This window comes from Ovis canadensis, chromosome 1 (assembly GCF_042477335.2).
Source record: "Ovis canadensis isolate MfBH-ARS-UI-01 breed Bighorn chromosome 1, ARS-UI_OviCan_v2, whole genome shotgun sequence".
Classification (NCBI taxonomy): Eukaryota; Metazoa; Chordata; class Mammalia; order Artiodactyla; family Bovidae; genus Ovis; species Ovis canadensis.
Genome location: NC_091245.1, coordinates 250,234,629 through 250,257,655, shown reverse-complemented (window position 1 = coordinate 250,257,655; position 23,027 = coordinate 250,234,629). Strand labels below are relative to the sequence as shown.

The window sequence follows — 23,027 nt, the reverse complement described above, 5'->3', positions numbered from 1 at the left end:
GTGGTCCAGTGAGTAAGATCCCAAGCTCCCAAAGAAGGGGACCCAGGTTTAATTCCTGGTCAGGGAACTAGATCCCACATGCCGTGACTAAGACACAACACAGACAAATAAGTAAATAAACATTTACAATAAATAAAAGATCCTTACTCTAAAAAAAAAAAAAAACAGGAAAGTAATTTCCCACTTAGGGGAGAGTCTCCGATTGATTTTTGTCTACTCAGAAATGCGAGCCTGGGATGACCTGTGAAGGACCAAAAAAAATAAAAAAGTACCAACATTTCTAGTGTGGGCTGCAAAGCAGATGATGTGGTTCCAAACAGTGGTCACTCATGCAGATCCTCCACCTCTGCACTGGTCCGATGGTTTACAGCGCAGCAGTGCAGAGCCAAAGGGCACCCACGAGTTCATTACATAATTCTTGGTAGCGTGAGGCCAAGCTCATATCTGCTCCGGGGGCCAGGCGGCAGGCTCTGCTCAGGCCGACCGTGGCCATCACAGTGGTGTTTTGACAGAGAGTGTGCTAGAGGTTGTTTGTTTGGAAAAAGATTGACCAGCTCTTTTTTTCCCCCCCCCCGTCCTCCTTCCTCTCTCTCTTTTTTTCCCTTTTAAACACTCTGGCATAATACTGAATGACTTTGTTTTTAAGCTGCCTTAGCCTTGCTTTGTGAAGAAAAAGCCGGAGGATTCTCTCCCTGGAGGACACAAGTGTTATTTTTGGAGCAGAGATTCTTAGCCTGATCTCTGTCTAAACCAATTTCTGTTCTTTGTGAGGTCGTGGTCTGGGGCAGCTCAGAGTCATCTCCATGGAGGGAAGCTTCCTGGTTTCGTGAGGCAGCCTGGGCTGAGGTGTCCAGGGGCCATGCCTGGAACATCCCTGCTTGGGGTCTCCACATACAGCTCCTTCCCTCTCAGGTCCCCCTCATTAGGCTTGTGCCCTTGGGAGAGTCTAGGCCACCTGCCGTGAAGTGCGCGACTTCCCTGATGTCATTTCACGGGATGTTCTGGGTCAAGGTGACCCTCCCCTTTTAACATGGTACTGTAGGTCACAGACTCCTCAGAACTAAGGCAGCCACGTCTTGAGGATCTCCACAGGCACTTGAGGGTGCCACCAGCCATGGGAGAGCCACAGCCCCCCCGAGAGTCACAACCTGGGCCTCTGGGAACATGTCCAGTGACTCGCAGCTCAGAGCATCCCCTTCTGTAACCTGCTCTGTATCAGGCTGCTAGACCGGGGGAAGGAAAACCTCTCCAGCTTCTCACAGCTCCTCTTCCCGACCTATCACTCCTAGGAGTTTACAGAGCTTTTACTTGCTGAGAAATGTAAAATCAGACACAGTTGAAAACACTGCTGTCAACAGCAAACAGCACATCACTGTAGAATGAGTCTTTTCCTTTGGTGATTGGTCACTGTGGATGCAGGAAGCAGGTGTGAGGAGCATGGCCCGGGGATGAACAGGTAGACTCTGCAGGTGTTCCAGGTTGCTTGGTGATCCTTGATGTGCCTGTCCCTGGCAGCTATACATAGCCAGCAAAGCTTCTTACTAGAGAAACCTCTTTCCTCACCCTCTACCAGTCCCATCCGTCACCCCAAAGACTCGCTGTAAATCCCCTGGGAGTTACTGCGTCTCGGATCAGAGAGCCACCAGCTGGCCCCGGGCCTGACCGCAACCCCACCGCTGCCGCTCTCCATCCGTCCTTGTCTGTACGGGGGGGAGAGCGATCAGTGCTCAGCCATGGTCGACATGGGGGGCCTGGACAACCTGATCGCCAACACGGCCTACCTGCAGGCTCGGAAGTCCTCGGACGCCGACAGCAAGGAGCTGCAGCGCCGGCGCCGGAGCCTGATGCTGCCCGGGCCGCAGAGCTGCGAGCAGCTCCGCCAGGCCCTGGCCACCGACTTCCACAGTCTTTGCGAGCAGCAGCCTATCGGCCGCCGCCTCTTCCGGGACTTCCTGGCCACGGTGCCCGCGTACCAGGAGGCCAGGGGCTTTCTGGAGGAGGTGCAGAGCTGGGAGCTGGCCGAAGAGGGCCCCGACAAGGGCAGCGCGCTGCAGGGGCTGGTGACCACTTGCGCCGCCGCCCCTGTCCCGGGGCGTCCACACCCCTTCTTCAGCCCAGCTCTGGTCACCAAGTGCCAAGCGGCCACCACCGAGGACGAGCGAGCATCCCTGGTGGAGCTGGCCAAGGCCGAGGTCATGGCCTTCCTGCAGGACCAGCCCTTCCGGGAGTTCCTGGCCAGCCCCTTCTATGACAAGTTTCTGCAGTGGAAAGTCTTCGAGATGCAGCCAGTGTCAGACAAGTACTTCGAAGAGTTCCGGGTGCTGGGGAAAGGTGGTTTCGGGGAGGTAAGTGCGAGGAGCCAGGCTGAAAGATGAGATAGATGGCATAATAGAGTTCTGTTTGGCTTCTTTTGGTCTTCTTCTTTTTAATCTCAAGGGATCTTAGAACTAATTTCAGTGCCACATGTGGAGAAAGCGTTCCTAGCTTGCTCTCACTTCTTCTTTCTGGTTGCTGGGTGAAATAAAGTGAGAATGCCGTAGGGAAAACAAACAAGATGTGGAACTGGCCTGGAATCGTGATCATGGGGTTTCCAGGAGGCAGGAACACTCTGAAATGCCCCTTTGGTGAATGATATCAAGATATAAATACAATGGGAGAGTTCCCTTCCCCTTTACTTGTGCTCATGGAGGTAATTTGAGAAAAACTTCAGGTATCTAAGAAAACAATCATCTTGAATTAGAGTCTATAAATCTGTTTTGCACCACTGCTGTGTTCAGCTTTCTTAAGAAGAAAAAAAATTCTTTGAGATGAAATTTGCATAAGATTAGCCGTTAACCATTTCCAGGTGTACAATTTAATAGAATCTAATACATTACAATGTTATGCAACCATCATCTCTAGTTCCATTTTCAATACTCCTGTGCCCATGAACAGCTACTTCCCCACCCCAACCCCCAAGCTCCTGGCAGCCTCTGGGCTACTTTCTGCCTCTATGGGCTTGCCTATTCTGATGTTTCATGGAGATGGAGTCATACAATATGTGAGCTTTTGTCTCTGGATTCTTTCGCTGAAAAGTGTACTTTGCTGAGTCGTGTTTTGGAGGTTCATTCACCTTGTAGTGTGGATCAATACTTCATTCCTTTTTCAGGCTGAGTAACAGTCCATTGTATGGGAATACTACATTTCATGTATTCATTTATCTATTGATGGACAGTTGGGTTGTTTCTGCCTTTTGGCTATTGCGAATAGTGCTGCTGTAAATATTTATGTACATGTATTTGTTTGAATACCTGCTTTCATTTCTGTTTCATATGTGCCGAGGAGTGGAATTGCTGGGTCTTATCTTAGGGCAATTCTATGTTTAACTTTTTGGGAAATCACCCATTTCTTCATGTTTTAAGTTCCTGCCAGCAATGCATGAGGGCTTCCCTGGTGGTTCAATGGTAAAGAATCCATCTACCAATGCAGGAGACATGGGTTTGATCCCTGGATTGGGAAGATCCCCTGGAGAAGGAAGTGGCATTCCAGTATTCTTGCCTGGAAAATCCCATGGACAGAGGAATCTAGTGAGCCGCAGTCCATGGTGTTGCAAAGAATCGGGCACAACTTAGCAACTAAACAACAACAAGCAATGCATGAGTGTTTCAATTTCTCCACATTCTGGCCAACACTTGTTATTTCTTTTTTTTTTTTTAATGGCCCATTTAGTATGCGTCACATGATACCTCACTGTGGTCGAAGCTCTTTCTCCAAGAACCCTCTCACTCACAGCTTTCCTTTCCTCAGAAGCCTGCCATCTTGCCACCTTGATTGATTGGTTTCTGCCCCTCCATCCTCTGTATCCTCCACTTCCTTCCTCTCTCCACTGCTGTCTATTTCTACCTCTTCTTTTCCCTTTCCTTCTCTCCTTAAGGTATGTGCTGTCCAGGTGAAAAACACCGGTAAGATGTATGCCTGTAAGAAACTGGACAAGAAGCGATTGAAGAAGAAAAACGGTGAGAAAATGGCTCTCTTGGAAAAGGAAATCTTGGAGAGGGTCAGCAGCCCGTTCATTGTCTCTCTGGCATATGCCTTTGAAAGCAAGTCCCATCTCTGCCTGGTGATGAGCCTGATGAATGGTGGAGACCTCAAGTTCCACATCTACAGCGTGGGTGAACCAGGCCTGGACATGAGCAGGGTGGTCTTCTACTCGGCCCAGATGACTTGTGGCGTGCTGCACCTCCACTCCCTCGGCATCGTCTATCGGGACATGAAACCCGAGAACGTGCTGCTGGATGACCTTGGCAACTGCAGACTGTCCGACCTGGGGCTGGCCGTGGAGATCCAGGATGGTAAACCCATCACCCAGAGGGTGAGTGAGCCTCCACTGGCCCAAAGGTGGGCCACAGAGTCGGAGAGGAAGGGAGAAAGCTGTCCTTTCCCAGGGCAGACAGAGCCTTGGACTTAATGCTTCTAATTTTCTTGTTCCTAAACCCCTTGTGCTGTCATTTGCCTCAAGTGGTGTAAGAGGATTAGCTTAACTGGCTCTTTGAGGTCTACTTTGCTCTCCTCTCATTGGAAGCAGAGGGCAGCCTTCTCTGTGAATTGGAGGTGGTCTGTGCCTTCACCATAGATGGCAAGAGCTGAATCCATAGCCAGGAGCTAGGTATGTCCCACCCATAACCACCTCCCTGGTGCCATGTTCCTGAGTCGGTAGAGCCTTGATTTCCTCTTCGGGAAAATTTTAGGGGCTGGACCCTAAAATTCCAGGACTCTAAAAGGTAAAATTTAATAGGATAATAAATAGAAGAAAACCCAACACTTAGCACATTAAATATCTCCCTTTCCTGTTGAGTCCACATGGAGAAATGTTTTACGTTGGACAAAGGTGAAATTTTAAATGAAAAGGTATATACAAGTCAACAAAGGCAACTGATGTTTATTTTGATCAGTTTGGTCCAAAGAGACTTGCAGAGAATTCTTTGATTAAAAAAGGGATTATAAGAATTAATCAATTATGTTAAATGATCAATACAAAAATCTCTCGAATTCTGACAGGTCTTTACTGTTGAGTTTCTGTGCACAAAGATGGGAGAAGTCCCAGGAAGATAAAGGCTCAAGTCAGGTTCTTAAATATGCACTTAAAACTTTGTTTCTACACAGTCTCCAGCTTGCAAGGCGGAGAGGACAATCAGGCAAGGAAGTGAGAAAAATCATGGCAAGTATGGGAAACTGCAGGTGATTTTATGTGGCTGTAATGGAAGGAATGTTGACAAGAGGTGTAGGGCTCAGATCATGCAAAGGCATTGGAATTCTTTTCTTGTGAGGGACACGAAGCTATTGAAGGGATTTTTAAAAAGGAATAACATGATCATTTTTTTTAAACACCAGTTTGATCGTAGATGGGAGGCAGGGGAGCTAGCATATGCAGTGGTGGAGGAAGAAATGATGGCGCCTGTGTAAGACATTAGGATTGATGACATTGACACTGAAGTCGCTCAGTTGTGTCCGACTCTTTGCGACCTCATGGACCGTAGCCTACCAGGCTCCTCCGTCCATGGAATTTTCCAGGCAAGAGTACTGGAGTGGGTTGCCATTTCCTTCTCCAGGAGATGTGGGCAGACGCTTTACCGTCTGAGCCACCAGAGAAGTCAATAATTCAGAGCTGTTGGAAAGAAACTTGTTGGGATTTCAGGACCAGCTGGGTATGAGGGTGAGGAACGGGGAAGGTCCCTAGCTCCAGTGACTAGAAGGAAGAAAACAGTTATGGGAAAGCTGGAAAGTTGAATTGTGAGTGTAGTATATATAAGGCTCTTCTATGACAGGCAGGTGCTGTGATGAAAGGTCTGAGTTAGACATTGGAATTTGGAGTCATCATGGCTTGGGAAGCAGCAGACACCACTGGGTTGTTTGAGAAACAGTGGAGGAAGAGGACCAAGAAACAGCAACGTGTAGGGGGTGTGGAAGAAGAGGGATGTTGAAGAGGTTAAAGAAGTAACCTCTTCAACCTCTGTTGAAGATGAAAATGGCAGAGTCATTGGAGCTGTATCAGTTAAGTGTTGATTTCACCAGCGATAATAGAAAAACCCAAATAACAGTGGATTAAACAAGAGAAAGGGTTCTTTTTCTTATGTAATAAGTAGTGTAGGGATAAGGATGACTGATATTAGTTCTGCAGCTATGGGATAAGGGCAGAAATCACATCTCTGTGATTTTGCCCTTTTCCGTGTGTTGCAGAATGGCTGCTCTAGCCCCAACCATCAAGTCTAGGCAGAGAAAGGAGGAAGGGTCAGGAGTAAATAGGGATGCCCACAGCAACTGAATATATCTCCTTCTAAGGAACTTCCCCTAGAAGGCCCATCTGACAGCTTCCATTTAAATCTCATTGACTAGGACATTCATCTGGCCACCCTACCTGCAGGGGCAGCTGATAAATGACTTTTTTTGTTTTTGCTTTTTTGAGAGGGAGAGAGGAGTTCTAGTTACTAAGGAAGGAGAGCAAGTAACTACTAAGGGATGTGGAGCAAGTAACTGGCGGCCTCTGCCACAGAAGCCAAAGAAAAAGAGGATTTAAGGGAGGAGTGAGGTCTGCACTGCCAAGTGCTGCCAAGGGGTCACGCAGACTGTAGGGTCTGACAATCTGGAAACCACAGTGTCCTCAGGAAGAGAGATTTTCAAGGTCAAAACTCAGATGGCAGAGGTTGGATTGACCTGGAAGTAAAGAGTGAGATGAAGGAAGGAGCAGGATGGAGTTTTAAGAAGGAAGACTGGAGATTTAGATGCTGAGACTAGAAGCAGAAGAGAGGACTTCCCTGTCAGTCCAGTGGTTAAGACTCTGCACTTCCAAGGACAAGGGGGCCTGGGTTTGATCCCTGGTAAGGGAACTAGGATTCTACATGCCTTATGACCTAAAACAAAAAATAGTGGGGAAAATAAAAAAGAATCTGGAAAGAAATTGCTGGTCGTGTAGGAAGGAAAGAGGCTGAACGACAGTGGAGAAATCGAGAAGGCGGTGGAGAAGGATGGAGAACTTTAGTATCACTATCTCCTAAGTAGAGGTGGAGGAAGCAAGAATATGGGGAGGAAGCAGAGTGTTTGCCTCCTTGGGACTTTACTATGAAAAGAGAAACATCATGAATACATGTCTATCAGTGCACAAAAAATCAGAAGTGTATTACTTCAGTATATTATTTTGAATTTGTATTGCTGATTATGCAGAGAGGAAGTGTTCCTTCTGAACGTCCCATGTGCATGCCTCATGCTGACTGGTGGCACCATCTTCACGTGAAGGATGCTGAAGGATGAGGAGACACATAGCTCAGTCTCTTATAAATCCCTTCTCAATCTTCCTCCAGCTCTGTTCATGGGCCAAGAGAATATTTAAGGACAGTTCCTCCTGCATCCAGCTTTCTGGCTCTTTTGGAACCTGCAGGAAGCTTTTCGTGCCTCCTCAATATTATCCACTATAACGGAGGCAGTTGGTGGAGTTTAGGGCTTCCCGGGTGGTGTTAGTGGTAAAGAACCTGCCTGCCAGTGCAGGAGACATAAGAGATGTGGGTTCAACCTGGGTTAGAAAGATCCCCTGGAGGAGGGCATGAAAACTCCAGTATTCTTGCCAGGAGAATCCCATGGACAGAGGAGCCTGGCAGGCTAGGATCCATAGGGCTGCACAGAGTCAGACACAACTGGAGCAACTTAGCTTGTGTGCACACAATGCCTAGAGGCCTCTCACCCTTTTGCCTTTTCTGAATTCCTCTTTGTCCCAAGAGACCAGACTTCTGGGTTTAGACCGCTTGCCCCATCCAAGAAAGTTTATGCCCTGGTCCTTGGACCTGCCTCTGAAGCCCAGGGGGATTTTCAGGAAGGATGGAGGGGAAAACAGGGGTCAGAGAGAAGGTTTAGAAAGCCACAGAAAGAAAGAAAAGAGAAAAGCGTTCCTCCTTCACTGTTTACTCCTCTACATAGCTAAGTGAAACTTCTCAGTATCCTACTTACTGTAGTTCCCACACAATAAGGGGCCCCCAAGTGGATTTGAAATCATTATACTCACAATCCATTTCACAGAAGAAATGAAAAGGAACATATTTTATACAGCTTCTGTAACTAACTAATGTTTTGACATCAAGAAACCATGTAAAGAATTACTGGGTCTTCCCTGGTGGTGCAGTTGCTAAGACTCTGCACTCCCAATGCAGGGAGCCCAGGTTTGAGCCCTAGTCAGGGAACTAGGTCCCACATGTCACAGCTGAAGATCCTGCAAGCCACAGTGAAGATCGATGATGCCACATGCCCCAACTAGAACGTGGTGCAGCCAAATAAAAACAACGTTTTTAAGTACAGATCTCACCATATTCCCAGAGTATGATCAGCTGAATGAAGGTAGAACTGTAAGGAAAAGTCCTGCTAAATTTTTGCATAAATGTAAGGAAACCCGCAAGAACATTTCAACACCGATTGGATCCTATCAAAGGAAGGAAAGCATGTATCATTTTGCCTTACAGGGAAATTGCATTTGTGAGATAATTCTATAACGTGGTTTAAAAAGACTTTGAACAACAGTTGTGCAGAGCTGAAGGAGCAAACTCAAATGGCGAGGCATGCAGCGTAAGAAGTGAAGCGAGTGCCGTGGACCTCAGAACAGCGTGTGCACTTCTATCTAAGGAGGGAAACCACTCCTCGTGTCCAGTGGCCACACTGTGAGAACAGAGATCCAAAGCTCTGGCTCTTTTTTCTTTAATATTTATTCACTCATTTATTTATTTTGGGCTGCACTAGGTCTTCGTTTGCTGCACACAGGCTTTCTCTAGTTGCAGCGAGGGGGGCCGCTTTCTAGTTGCAGTGCTCAGGCTTCTCGTTGCTGTGGCTTTTCTTGTTGTGAAGCAGGGACTCTGAGCTCACAGGCTTCGGTACTCACGGTGCACAGGTTTAGCTGCTCTGTAGCATGTGGGATCCTAGTTCCCAGGCCAGGAATTGAACCTGTGTCCCCTGCATTAACAGGCGAGTTCTCATCCACTGGGTCACCAGAGAAGTCCCCTGACTTTTTAAAAGAGAAACTGACACCTGTGAATTTTTAAGAAGTCTCTTGCTTTTAAAATGGGGACATTTCATTAAAAAGAATGCATTTGAGTCAGTTCTAATAAGGTGGCTGAAACTGGAGCCTATTATACACAGTGAAGTAAGTCAGAAAGAAAAATACCAATACAGTATGCTAATGCATATATATGGAATTTAGAAGATGGTAATGATGACCCTATATGCGAGACAGCAAAAGAGACACAGATATGAAGAACAGTTTTTTGGACTCTGTGGGAGAAGGCGAGGGTGGGATGATTTGAGAGAATAGCATTGGAACATTTATATTATCATATGTGAAACAGATCGCCAGTCCAGGTTCGATGCATGAGACAGGGTGCTCAGGGCTGGTGCACTGGGATGACTCAGAGGGATGGGATGGGGAGGGAGGTGGGAGGGGGTTTCAGGATGGGGAACACATGTACACCTGTGGCGCATTCATGTCAATGTATGGCAAAAACTACTACAATATTGTAAAGTAATTAGCCTCCAATTAAAATAAATTAATTAATTTTAAAAATAGATAAATAAAATGAGGACAATTAATTCAAAATGAGCCCAAATCATAAACTAACAACAACAAAATCCTGGTGAGATTAATCACACTAGCTGCCATCTGTATTCACGGAGTTTGTTATCACCTTATCCATGTTTGACAATCTCTGAATATAAAGTTCAATATAGATGCTCTGAAGGCCACTATATCTTAAAGGCAAGAAAAGAATGTGATATGCACCTAGTATTGAAGATTTTTTTCAACAAGAAAATGGCATGACCAGAGTGATTCTTCTTTTTTAAAAAGTTTTATTGAAGTATATTTGATTTACAATGTTCTGTTAATTTCTACTGTATAGCAAAGATGTGTGTGTGTGTGTGTTCTTTTTCATATTCATTTCCAGTGTGGTTTATCATCAGATACTGAGTATAGTTCCCTGTGCTATAGTTTATCCATCCTATATGTACTAATTTGCATCTGGTAATCGCAAATTCCCAGTCCTCCTTTCCCCCACCTCACCCTCTTGGCAAACACAAGTCTATTCTCTGTGACTGTGAGTCTGTTTCTGCTTTGTAGAAACATTCATTTATGTCGTATTTTAGATTCCACACATAAGTGATATCAAATGCTATGGTATCTATCTTTCTCTTTCTGACCTTTTTCACTTAACGTGGTGATCTCTGGGTCCGTTCATGTTGCTGCAGGCAGCCTTATTTCATTCTTCTTTACGGCTGAGTAATATTCCATTGTGTATTTATACCATATCTTTTTTATCCATTCGTCTGTCAGTGGGCATTTATGTTTCTCCCATGTCTTGGCTACTGTGAATAATGCTGCTGTGAATATAGGGGCATGTATCTTTTCAACTTATAGTTTTGTCTGGGTATACAGAGAGATTCTTTAAGAAGATGATTAACAGCATATATGATGGATTGAAGTATGTTGAATCACTGTAATAATCCCCACATGAGGTAATGAGAATTGAAGTATGGCCTGGGCTCTGAACAGCCTTACTTCCAGAGTTCAGCTCGCTGGCTTCACCTAAGTTCCATCAAGACCCACATGTGTGTTTATTTCTCTTAAATCATGGCTGTCTTCAGTGGAAGGGGGAGATTATTGGGGGAATGGAGCCACTTCTAGAAGGTGATGCCCTTTGTCTAGGGGGTCCCCTTTGTTGCGGGTAATTGGACAATGATTCAAGAAGGAAAGGTGAGGATAGTTCTGCCCGAGTCTGAGAAAGACTGAGGCAGACATACAATGAGAGGCAAGGATGCTTGAGAGCACTGGCTGGAATGCAGAAACCCTGGCTTCCGGTCCCAGACCTATCCCTGACTCACGGAGTCAGCCATCTCAGGCAGGCCCCAGGACATCCTTAATGGAAAAGATTTCATGAATCTATGAGATACTCTTTGAATTATTTATAGGAAAAGACTCATAAACTCAGAAGATGAACATATGGCCTACATTTTACTATGACTTACTGGGCTATCAATCAGGGTTCTTACGGAACAAAGCGAAGTTACTTAAGAAAATGAAATTAATGGTTTTCATAACTGAGAAGCCTAGCAGTTTGGCCTGATCCAGGGTCTGAGCAGTGTCGCTGAAAACTCTCCCTCTGTGTCCCAGCTCTGCCCTTCTCGATATTGGTCTCACTTTCACTCTCAGGGGCTCCTACGTGGAGGCCACTGGCAGCTCCATGCATATCCTAGCAGCCAAACAATCTCATAGAAAGGGAACAGTTCTTTACAAAAGGTCCTTCAAATTTCCAGGGAAGACTCTCAGTGGACAACTCACGTTACATGCCCAATCATATCCAAGTCCACTGGCCAGGACTAGGTCTCTGTTCTCAGGAGCCAGGGAGAAGTTTTGTCCTATATAAATATCGGAGGCAGAGGAAAGTGTTCTTCAATGGAAAACAGGGATGGAGGGACTTCCCTGGTGGCCCATTGGTTAAGACTCTGCACTTCCAATGCAGGGATCTTGGGTTTGATCCCTGGTTGGGGAATGGAGATCCCACATGCTGCACCACAAGGCCAAAAGAAAACAAGAAAATAGGGATGGAAGAGAATGGGAATGGAATTCAGATAGACAGAAGCAGTGGATGCCCCTAATAACTGCACGATGGTTTGGAAACTTTCTGAGCTCTTAATTAAGTGATGACAGCATCTAGATAGAGCCTTTGCAAAAAGATGTTACAAGGTAGGGGCTATTATTAGCTCCATTTTACAGATGGAGAAGTTGAGACTCAGGTTAAGTTACCCATCCAAAGTCACATTGCTCGTATGTGAGATGAACCCAGTTATGCCAGATTCAAGAGCACTTACAGTTTTGACTCCACCTTGTCAAATTCACACCCAGGGCAGAATGTTGCCTCTGGTTTGTAATGCTGTAAAATACCCTCCACTGAATAAAACTCAGAATGAGTGTGTGTGATGACGCATAACTTCCTGAGTCTGGTCTGACATGTACACCAATCTCAGGCCTAGTTGAACCTCTGATGGAGTTAAGACTTTGGAAAAGGAGCCCAACCTTTACAGGGAAACGTGTGACTAATATTTCAGAGTCAGCCTCCCACAGCCCAACACAATATCATTAACCGTGGTCCCAGCCACTGTCAGTATTCACCTATAATAAATGTGATAAGCACTCCAGCCTGTTTTCAGCTGACATTCACATGCACACATTAAAACTAACTCTTGGCAGTTTTAGAGATACGAGGTAAATATAATAGGAAAATCAGGCGGTGGGGCTTGTGCTAGGACTTTTCAAGTTCAATGTTGTATGTGGAGAACAATGACCTTCAGATTTTAAGGAACATGAGTCAATCCTTAAAACTTGCTATTTTGTCAGGAATTAGAATGAAATTAGCACAGTGACCCAAAAGCTCGTGACATGTTTGGTTGCCTTGCCCTACCTCTGATCAGTTCTTCACACTCAGAAGGATGATGGGTGACAGAGTTCCAGCATTACGTTTATTTTCTTAATATTTATTTATTTGGCTGCGTCTTAGTTGCTGCATGTGGGATCTTTATTGAGTCATGTGAGATCTTTCGGAGAAGGCAGTGGCACCCCACTCCAGTACTCTTGCCAGGAAAATCCCATGGACGGAGGAGCCTGGTAGGCTGCAGTCCATGGGGTTGCTAAGAATCAGACACGACTGAGCGACTTCACTTTCACTTTTCACTTTCATGCATTGGAGAAGGAAATGGCAACCCACTCCAGTGTTCTTGCCTGGAGAATCCCAGGGATGGGGGGGCTTGGTCGGCTGCTGTCTATGGGGTTGCACAGAGTCAGACATGACTGAAGCAGCTTAGCAGCAGTGAAATCTTTTGTTCAGGTGCATGGGCTCTCTAGTTGTGGCATGTAAGCTCAGTAGTTGTGGTGAATGGGCTTAGTTGCTCTGTGGCACATGGGATCTTAGTTCCCCTACCAGGGATCACCTGCATTGCAAGCTGGATTCTTAACCACTGGACCACCAGGGAAGTCCTAGCCATCATATTTACTTTGAAGCTCTTATTGTGTTGAATAAAATGCTAGGGACACACTAAATAAGTCATTTTTTTTTAATTTTTATTTTTACTTTATTTTACTTTACAATACTGTATGGGTTTTGCCATACATTGACATGAATCCACCATGGGTGTACATGAGTTCCCAAACAAGAACCCCCCCTCCCACCTCCTACCCCATATCATCTCTCTGGATCATCCCCGTGCACCAGCCCCAAGCATCCTGTATCCTGCATCGGACATAGACTGGCAATTCGTTTCTTACATGATAGTATACATGTTTCAATGCCATTCTCCCAAATCATCCCACCCTCTCCCTCTCCCTCAGAGTCCAAAAGTCTGCTCTACACATCTGTGTCTCTTTTGCTGTCTCGCATACAGGGTCATCATTACCATCTTTCTAAATTCCATATATATGTGTTAGTATACTGTATTGGTGTTTTTCTTTCTGGCTTACTTCACTCTGTATAATCAGCTCCAGTTTCATCCATCTCATTAGAACTGATTCAAATGTATTCTTTTTAATGGCTGAGTAATACTCCATTGTGTATATGTACCACAGCTTTCTTATCCATTCATCTGCTGATGGACATCTAGGTTGCTTCCATGTCCTGGCTATTATAAACAGTGCTGCGATGAACATTGGGGTACATGTGTCTCTTTCTATTCTGGTTTCCTTGGTGTGTATGCCCAGCAGTGGGATTGCTGGGTCATAAGGCAGTTCTATTTGCAATTTTTTAAGGAATCTCCACACTGTTCTCCATAGTGGCTGTACTAGTTTGCATTCCCACCAACAGCGTAAGAGTGTTCCCTTTTCTCCACACCCTCTCCAGCATTTATTGCTTGCAGACTTTTGGATCGCAGCCATTCTGACTGGTGTGAAGAGGTACCTCCTTGTGCTCTTGATTTGCATTTCTCTAATAATGAGTGATGTTGAGCATCTTTCCATGTGTTTGTTAGCCATCTGTATGTCTTCTTTGGAGAAATGTCTGCTTAGTTCTTTGGCCCATTTTTTGATTGGGTCGTTAAATAAGTCATTTAAAAAAGATCTGAGTGTGTTTCAACTACTTGAAACACAGCAACAAAGACCCAGCATTGCTGGGTTGACAACTATATATATCACAGCCCTTATGACCCTGCTCCAAGTATTTTTCTCTTTGAGAATTTGCTTCTGAAAACCACACAGGACAGGCATTCTGGTTACTTTATTGTCACATGTTGGTCTCCACCAAAACTCCCTCAAAAAAACAATAAAATAAAATAAGGCATAGAGTCATGAGCAAAAAGAGACATGATTTCTTGCCCTCATGGAGCTTACAGTCTAGTGAAGGAGACAGAACTTCATTTCACCCAATGAATGTAACATTTCAATGATGACAAGTGCTGTGAAGATGTGGTACATGGAGCTTTTCAGGGAGGATTTGTTAACATGTGAGACTCTGGGGCTTCCCAGGTGGCTCAGTGGTAAAGAACCTGCCTACAATGCGGGAGCCACAGGAGACACAGTTTTGATCTCTGGGTTGGAAAGAGTCTCTGGAGGAGGGCATGGCAACCCACTCCAGTTCTTTTGCCTGGAGAATCCCATGGTCAGAGGAACCTGGCAGGCTACAGTACATAGGGTCACAAAGAGTCAGACATGACTGAAGTGAGCCCACTTGCATGTGAGACTCTGAGCATCAGCCACAGGGGAAATACAACTTACTGACATCAGAAAGAAGATAGAAATTCACTCTGCAAAGCAGTTTGGGTGCTGTCTTGGTAGGCGTCACTAGAAACTGACTCAGAAACAGATTTCCATGTGGGGGATTTATTTATCTATTTTTCAAAATTTTATTGTTTGTTTACAGCAACGCTGGGTCTTCGTTGCTGTGAGCGGGCCACTCTCTAGTTGTGGTGTGTGGTCTTCTTATTGCAGTGGTTTCTTCTGTTGCAGAGCACTCGCTCTAGGGTGCAGACTCAGTAGTTGTGGCCCACAGGCTTATTGCTCCGAGGCATGTGGAATCTTCCTGGGGCAGGAATCGAACCCGGATCCCCTGCATTGGCTTCTTAATCACTGGACCACTAGGGAAGTCCCTGGAAAGCCTTTGAAAGTGTTTAACCAAAGCAGGCAAAAAGTTCAGTATTCCGTTTTGGAACCAAATCACTTCATCTGAAGTGAAAGCAGATCAGAGGAGATTCATGTAGATTGTGGTTGTTTGCAATCCCGGTGAAAGATGATGGCAGCTCAGCCCACGTGTGTGGTGGGGTGGAGGGGGGTGTGAGGGGTAGTCAGAGCACAATATTTGATTTGGAAAGAGATTCCAGAATGACCTGGCTTCAGTAATGGTTTGGATGTGAGCTAAGGGAGAGAGGGGGTCAAGGTGATTTACTAGGTGAGGTCATGTCACAGGTACTGACTTGGCCCCGAGTACAGACAAATGCCTGTCTTCGTGAAGTCCAAGACAGGGAAGAGACCATCAAGCCACAGGGCAGTGACAGTACAGCGGGCAAGCTGTCCCAGTTGGGCGTGCAGGAAGGTCACCAGCCCCACCATGTAGTCAGGAAGGTCTTCCGGGAGGAAATGACAACCCAGGGCAGACTTGCAAGGCAAACAGAAGTGAGCCAGGTGAACCGAAAGGAAAGTGGGCTTGGCACAGGGCTCAGCATAGGGTGGTGGTCTGCAACAGAGAGGGGTTTGGGCCCCCAGAGCATTTTGAAAATGTCTGGGGACTTTTTGGTCATGAAGGGGGATCTGCTACTGGCTTCTAGTGGGTAGGGTCCAAAGAGGCTGTGAGCATCTTACGATGCGCAGGACATCCCCTTCCCCTCCCTGCCCAAAGAGCACCCTCCATGTCCATAGTGCTTCAGTGGACAGCCCTGATCAGAGGCTTAGGGCTCAGCCACAGAACAGACTGACTCTGTAGCTGCCTCGAGTGTGAAGTCACAGGGTGTGAGGGGTGACACCAAGTGCAACTGGAAAATGGGCGTATGTCAGGCCTCAGAGGGCTGGAGGAGTCGGACAAGGGCATTCGAACCCAATGCCAAGGGTACTGGGGAGCCACTGAAGATTTTCAGGCAGAGAAGTGACAAATCAGCCTTGAAAGTACAGTCAGGAAGAGGGAGTTGAAGGTAAAGAATAGGGGAATGCAGTGTTCATCAGTGAAGTCAGTGAAGTCACTCAGTCGTGTACGACTCTTTGCGACCTCATGGACTGTAGCCTATCAGGCTCCTCCGTCCATGAGATTTTCCAGGCAAGAGTGCTGGAGTGGATTGCCATTTCCTTCTCCAGGGGATCTTCCCGACCCAGGAATCGAACCCGGGTCTCCCGCATTGCAGGCAGACGCTTTACCATCTGAGCCATTCTGGAAGCAGTGTTCACAGTAGTACTATTTACAAAAGCCAGGACACAGAAATACCCATCAACAGTCGGTTTAAGAAGTGATGCACACACACATTTATATATGTATATATACACACATATATTAGAATATTACTTCTCCATACAAAAGAATGAAATCCTGCTTATACGGGGAAAGTAAAAAATAATATGGGCTTCCCTGATATCTCAGACAGTAAAGAATCTGCCTGCAATGTGGGAGACCTGGGTTTGCTCCCTGGGTTGGGAAGAACCCCCGGAGAAGGGAATGGCAACCCACTCCAGTATTCTTGCCTGGAGAATCCCAGACAGAGGAGCTTGGCGGGCTGCAGTCCATGTGATCACAAAGAGTGAGATACAGAGAACAAACCTGTAGTTACCAAAGGAGAGAGGAAAGAGAATTTGGCAGTCTGCATGGCTTGGTGTGTGGAGAACAGGTTGGCCCTGGGTCTTCCCTGGGGACTGGGCAGGCTGGCACATTGTCTGTTGACTTGTGGCTGTGAGGAGAAAGAAGAGCCGTGAGGTCTGCAGCCTGCAGCAGGAGGGGGCTGTCTCACGAGATGATGCAATCCCGAGAACAACCAGTTGCTGCATCTTCTAATTTAAAGTAGACATAGGTTAGAGGCTCAAAGCATCCTTTCAGATCAAGTGCAGCTGATGAAATGCGGTCCACAGGATCAACGAGATGGAAGGACAGTGAGTTTGTCAAGCTGGTTCTGCCATTTACTATGGCTGCTGTTTATAGAAGCACAGGCTGACCCCACACCTGGGGCACCTGGCCATGGGGAGAGTGAGGACTGACAACCAGCCAAGCCAGGCAGACTGCCTTCTAATTGGCCCAGACTTGCCACGTAGGCTGGTCTCAGCCCTGCACTTAACCCCAGGCAAGTCATGCCTCTTCTCTGAGCCTGGTTAATACTGCTCGCCTCTCAGACTTGATGAGAAGATTAAGGTAGATAAATGCCTAGCAGAGATAAGCCACTTGGTAGGCGCTCAAAAAATGATTGCTATGATTATTCTACAAGAAGCCCAGCACCGAACCCTCTGTCGTGATCCTCACTCTTGCACTGTTTCTGCCTCACTGGAAAGGCAGTGGAGCCGCTCCAGGGACCTTGGCTGCTGTGCTTCTTCTCTGAGGGATGCAAAGAGCCAGCAGGACTCCAAGGCTGCAGCGGGGCGGGCAGTGGGTGAAGGGCACAGCTCGCCTGGAAGCTGAGCCCAGCAGGCACACACCATCATCTTGCTTCCTCACAGCCACGTGGAGCTTTGTGATTTTATTCTGAGCCTTTTAGAGGCATCATGGAAAACAGGCATCAGCCTGCCACTGGACAGATTCACAGAACATGAACCCACCCAAGGACACACTCTAGTGGAAGAACTAATGCTATTGATCTCTGATGATGTACCAGGCTCGTCTTTCAATTTGATGGAGTCTTAGAGGCTTCTGGGTTTTCTGTGTGTGTGTGTGTGTGTGTGTGTGTGTGTGTGTGTGTGTGTGTGTAGCTGCCCTGCCTACAGGACCAGCTTTGGCTTGGTCGTGGCTAACACCTATTGAGGGTGTGAAAGGTGCCAGACTTTGAAAAAGCACTCAGTGTGTCTTATGGTTTTAATCTTCATCACGATCCTATGAGATCAGGGCTGTGAAGCTCAGAGAGGCTGAGTAACCGGCCTGGGGGTGACCAGCTGGGATGTGCACTAGAGCTGACTGACGCCAGACTGTATAGGTGCAGGATTCGTTCTTGCAGGGACCCCTTTTCTGGATCCCCTCCTCCCAGGGCTGTCGGAGAGCAGCAAGGCCCCTCTGATGAGGTTCCCGCCCCGGCCCAGGAAGTGGCTAGCAGAAAGCAACAAGGCAGGCGGACGAGGAACAAAAGTTAGGCCGGCGGCGATCTGGAGGCTGCAGCCGGGGGCGCTGAGCACACAGGGCGGGGCCTCGGAGCAAAGTCCCCTGGGGTCCAGGGCCGCATTCCTCCGAGGTCTGCAAAGGCCACCGCTTAAAGGCGCAGAGGAGCAGCTGGGAACGAGAACAAAGCGGCCGGGCCCCCCTCGGAGGAAGGAAGGAGTGAGCCCCAGGAAACAGCTGATAGCGCTAAGCTCAGCTTGTTTTTTTTCCTCTGCTCAACAGTTCTCCTGCCACGGCAAACAAAAGATGTACATTCTGATTCCCTCTTCTGTTTGGATTGTGCTGTCGAGTGGATCTGGTCTGTGATAAACTGGGGGGAAGAGGATCCGCGGGCGGTTTCTTGCTCCACTGGCCAGTTTGCTGGGCCATCGCGAGACGCGGAGATAGCTTCTTTGACCGCCTCTTTGTCCCGCGCGGCTCAGTAAATCCAGCCCGGCCTGGCCGCACCCGGGGCCCCGCAAGACAGGCCTTTTTTTCCCTAATGGAATTGAAGATTGCCAACTTTGCAGGTTCACTGGGAACTGGCAGTGACCTTGACCTTCAAGGACCTGCACGTACATACGGCACGCGTGCTTGGGGGACACACTATTTTTATGGACCTGTAAAACTATTAAGAGAAGAACTATGCCCTCTCAGCCCCTCTGAAAGTCCACTCCCTGTTCTCATCACCGCGGCTGAGGTCACAGTTCACTCCTGCCCAGAGCCACCCTTGGACTAAGTGAGCAAATTCCGCCCAGCCTGGACCCAGCCACTTCGCTCTCAGGGGTCCAGGGGTGAGAGTGACAACAGCTGCAGGGGCAGGGGAAACCAGCATCCAACAGCAAGAGCAAGGCAGGCAGGAGGTGTCCACACAGGTCCCCACAAGATGGCTGGGATCCTGATGCTAGCCTGGGGTGTCCACCTTCCTCCAAGTCTGGATATCTGTAGGTGACGGGTGGCCCTGATGGGACTAAGCAACCCACATGTGATGACGGTGGCAGATGCACCGCCTGCTGCCCGCTTGCAGGTGGGTGGGGGTTTGAACCTCCCTCTGGCTTCCCTGGTGGCTCAGTGGTAAAGAATCTTCCTGCCAATACAGGAGACATGGGTTTAACCCCTGGGTGGAAAAGACCCCCTGGAGAAGGAAATGGCAACCCACTGCAGTACTCTTGCCTGGGAAATCCCAAGGACAGAAGAGCCTGGTGGGCTACAGTCCATGGGGTCGCAAAAGAGTAGGACAGGACTTAGCAACTCAAGAACAACAACTGGCTTCCTGAACCCTATGAGGTCTGATGCTTGATATCCTGAACGCTGGGCATACTGTGTTTTGCCTACCAGGTGTTGACAGAGTGAACCCATCCAAGGGCACTATAAAACCATAGCAAAACAAAATGAATCAAAAGAAGTTCAACTATACACAAAAACCTCCACTGAGTCCTGCTGCTGCTGACACTTGGGTGATCCCTGCAGCCCTCGCGATGGCGGTTCTGGTCACACGGACTGAAAAAGATTGTTTTGATGCCATAGAGACTGATGTGCCGGGGGCCCTTTGTAACTGCAGGAGTTAAACTGAGCTGCGAGAGGTCAGTGTGGCTGGACCCTGCCCCGTGCTGTTTGGCCCGATCTCTCCTCCCACCCCGTTATGAGGAGGCAGTTCACATGCAGAAGACAAATGGCATAAAGGGCAGGCAATTAATTTTTTCAGCTGGAGGCTGTGATGGAATTTGGGTGCTTAGACTCTGGCGTGCACTGCTAATTCCATTCTTCTCCTCTGTGAAATACCTCCACTCTGCAAGGGGGTGGTGCCCTTCAAAATTCCATCACTGATATTTTCTGCCTTAAGGGCCAAGAGGTAAATTCATTGTTCAGTCACTGAGTCGTGTCCAACTCTTTGCGACCCCATGGACTGCAGCATACCAGGCTTCCCTGTCCTTCACTATGTCCTAGAGTTTGCTCAAACTCATGTCCATTGAGTCAGTGATGATATTTTCTGCCTTTAGGGTCAAGAGGTAAATTTAGTGCTGAAAATTATTTGGAATGAGTCTGAGGTTACCCTGCATACTATTTATGCTTCAAAACACCAAAGGTCTATAGTGCCAGCTGGCCGATTCTTCCCTTATTTCCTGGAGAGGGAGCAACGTGGTCCCAGCATGGTTCAAGGTCTGGTTCCCCCCACCTAGCAGCCTCTGGTGTGGAGCAGCCCAGCCAACCTGGTGAGCAGAAATGCAGGCAGGGAACAGAGAACTTGCTGGGAAAAGGGGAAGAGACAGAGCTTAAGCAAGAATGGACCACAGTGAAGACTTAGTACTTGGCAGATGGGGAGAGGGAAGGAGGATACTCTAGAGGGAGAAAAAGAAATCCTGAAGCGAACTTGGAAGAGTAAGAAAAAGTTACCTCAGCCATTTCCACAGAGGCAATGTAATGTAGTCTGTGTGTAAATCTTGGGTGGGTGACCTTGGGCAAGATTTAACCTCTGTGGTTTAGTTTTCCACTCTGCAGAATGGGCTATAAATTAGTCTCTATCTCATAAGGTTATCATGAAGAGTAAATAAGAAATTCACAGAAAGCATTGGAGAAAATATTTAGCGAGTAATAAACACTCAATACCTATTTCCCATTATTATTAATATTTCCAATTTTTCTCCCAGCATGTGTCTCACAATCCTTTGTTCAGGACTGGCATATGCTCTCCACTTTTACCCTAAAGCTTCTACCAATCAACTGATGTTTATCCAGTGTCCTGATTAGTGATTTTAATCCTTCAAGTCACTTGCCTCTGAAATCTGCTCATTGGAAGCTTGCCACACACAGAGCAAGCTCACAACAAATGTAACCAAGTAGAATTTACCCATCATCACCATCTGAAATGCAGTAGGATGTGGTTTATAGTCATTTTTTTTGCCTCTCCCACCCCGGCTCAAGAGATTGAACAGAGAGAATCCTGCCCCAGGAACTTATAGCCCAACTCAGAGCTGTAGAGGATGAAGTGCTACACACAGGGAGGCCTTTAGCGGCTTTCCATCTCAACACCCATAAGGAGAGCAAGCAGACTGACACCTCTTTTGTGGGGTATTAGAGAATCTCCCTCTGGGGACACTGAACAACTAACAAAAAAGGTCTACAGGTGAGATCCTTGCTGACATGGCTTGGCATAATCACCCTACAGTGAAATCCAACAGTTGACAAGCTTTTGTCAGCTTTTTGGTCACACTGTGAAGCATAAACAAAGATTGTTTGTCACTTGAAACAAATCATCCAAAATGAAAGACAGTGCCAAAACAAACAGAAGAAAGAAACTCGTAGCAAACAGGAGCGATTCAGGGAGTGAAAAAGAACGTTTTTTAAAACCTACAATTCTTATCTTTGAGATTTAAGGGAAGATATTGCATCCATGAAACAAGGACAGATGCTGTAAAACAAAGAACATTCAGAGAAGAAAAAGGACATTTCGAAATAAAATATGTGTAAATATGTCTGCAGAACAGCTTGGATAAATCTCAAAAAAACATTATGTTTAGAAAAAAGAGAAGTCAAACACAAAGAAGAATCTATCTTACAATTCCATCTATATGAAATGCAAGACTAATTGATGGTGACAGAAATCAGGAAGTGGTTGCCTGGGAAGCCGGAAGAGAAGGAACCAGAAGGGACACAAAGTAGCTTTCTACGTGAATGGAAATGTTCTTTATCTGGTTTGGGTTCTATTTGCGTGAATGTAGTCAGTTATCAAAATTTACTGAACCAATAGTATAAGATCCATGCACATTATTCTGTGTTAATTATGTTAATAAAAACATATCTGCAGAAATGAAAGTTCAGTAGAAGTTTCTAGATCTAGCTATCAACTTACAGGAAACACAAAGAACAGAGAAACATGTTAAATGACATCACAGGAATGTAGTTAGCGAAGTCTGACTGTGGGAAACTCTAGAGTTTAACCAATATTTTTTTCTAATAAAAACTTGCAAGGGTGGGTGGTGAGGAGAGACAGAAAAAATTAATTGTCACAGAGATTTAAGAGACATATAATCAATCACATTGTGTGAACCTTGTTTGAATCTAAATTTAAACAAACTATTTAGAGGCCAAGTTTACTGAACAATAGGGAAAGTGTAAACATGTCCAGATATTTGATAATATTCAAGAATTATTGTTATTTTTAAAGTGAGATAATGGTGTTTGTAGTGGTTTGGGTTTGTTTGCTTTTTTTTTTTTAAGTGACCTTTATCTTTTAAAGATTCATAGTGAAATACTTCAAATAATATCTGAGTTAGTAGAGTGGAAGGCAATGAGAGTGAGTAAAGACAAAAGAAACAAGACTGATCATGTGTTGATAATTGTTAAAGCTGGGAGTAGAGTACACTGGGTTTATTATTCTAGAGTCTTTTCTTTTGTGTGTGTTTGAAATTTCCCATTAATAAAGTACTTAAAAAAAATAGGAGAATTAGAAGAAAAACTGAGCAAGTCTCCCAGATTAAAAAAAGGAAAGAAAAAGACAAAGAGATGGAAAACAGAAGCAAAAGATAAGAAACACAAAGAATAAGTTCAGATTTAAAGAGAGAGAGCAGGAGAGAGAGAAGAAAGAAAATGATCAAAGAAATAATTTTAGCAAATTTCATGATACTGACCACTGTTAGTTTCTAGACTGAGAGGCCAGCCAGTAGCCAACATGGGATGAAAAATACCCCACACCAAAGCCTATCTATCATAGAGAAATTTCATGAATGGCTCACA

General features: G+C 46.2%; 1 protein-coding gene across 1 annotated transcript in view; it reads left to right on the top strand.

Moving 5' to 3' along the window:
• The first annotated feature begins 1,718 nt into the window (after positions 1-1,718).
• The window catches only part of GRK7 (G protein-coupled receptor kinase 7), a 41,611-nt gene continuing 20,302 nt past the window's right edge, over positions 1,719-23,027 (top strand). The window contains exons 1-2 of the mRNA XM_069563722.1: positions 1,719-2,345; positions 3,914-4,351. Of these exons, the coding sequence (XP_069419823.1) occupies positions 1,734-2,345; positions 3,914-4,351 (1,050 nt within the window). The 5' untranslated portion in view covers positions 1,719-1,733. The remainder of the gene's footprint in view (positions 2,346-3,913; positions 4,352-23,027) is intronic.